At 38.5% G+C, this 408-nt stretch overlaps 1 protein-coding gene across 1 annotated transcript in view; it reads right to left on the reverse strand.

The window, feature by feature from the left end:
* Positions 1 to 408, reverse strand: part of LOC106330374 — a 6,390-nt gene that overhangs the window by 222 nt on the left and 5,760 nt on the right. Inside the window, exon 4 of the mRNA XM_013768847.1 lies at positions 5 to 365. Within this exon, the coding sequence (XP_013624301.1) occupies positions 5 to 365 (361 nt within the window). The remainder of the gene's footprint in view (positions 1 to 4; positions 366 to 408) is intronic.

Consider the following 408-nt stretch of genomic DNA (forward strand, 5'->3'; position numbering starts at 1 on the left):
ACACATTAAAACTCGAAGAAATATCATACTTACCTTGTAAGTCAAGCTGATAAGCATTGTCATTGATCTTCCTAAGAATCTGGAAAGGACCATCAACTCGAGGCATAAGTTTCGACTTTCTTTCTTCTGGAAACCGTTCTTTCCTCAAGTGAACCCAAACAAGATCACCCTCTTTAAAGATCACCTCATTTCTCTTCTTGTTGGCATATCTTTTGTATCCTTCGGTTTTGGCTTTAATGTTTGAACGAACCTGCTCATGCAGCTTTTTGATAGTGTCTGCTTTCCTCTTGCCATTTGTGCTAACTCTTTCACTTAAAGGCAAAGGCAAAAGATCAAGTGGAGATAAAGGATTAAAGCCATAAACGACTTCAAAAGGTGAGAACTTAGTAGCAGAATGCATAGCATGGT

This window comes from Brassica oleracea, chromosome C3 (assembly GCF_000695525.1).
Source record: "Brassica oleracea var. oleracea cultivar TO1000 chromosome C3, BOL, whole genome shotgun sequence".
NCBI lineage: Eukaryota > Viridiplantae > Streptophyta > Magnoliopsida > Brassicales > Brassicaceae > Brassica > Brassica oleracea.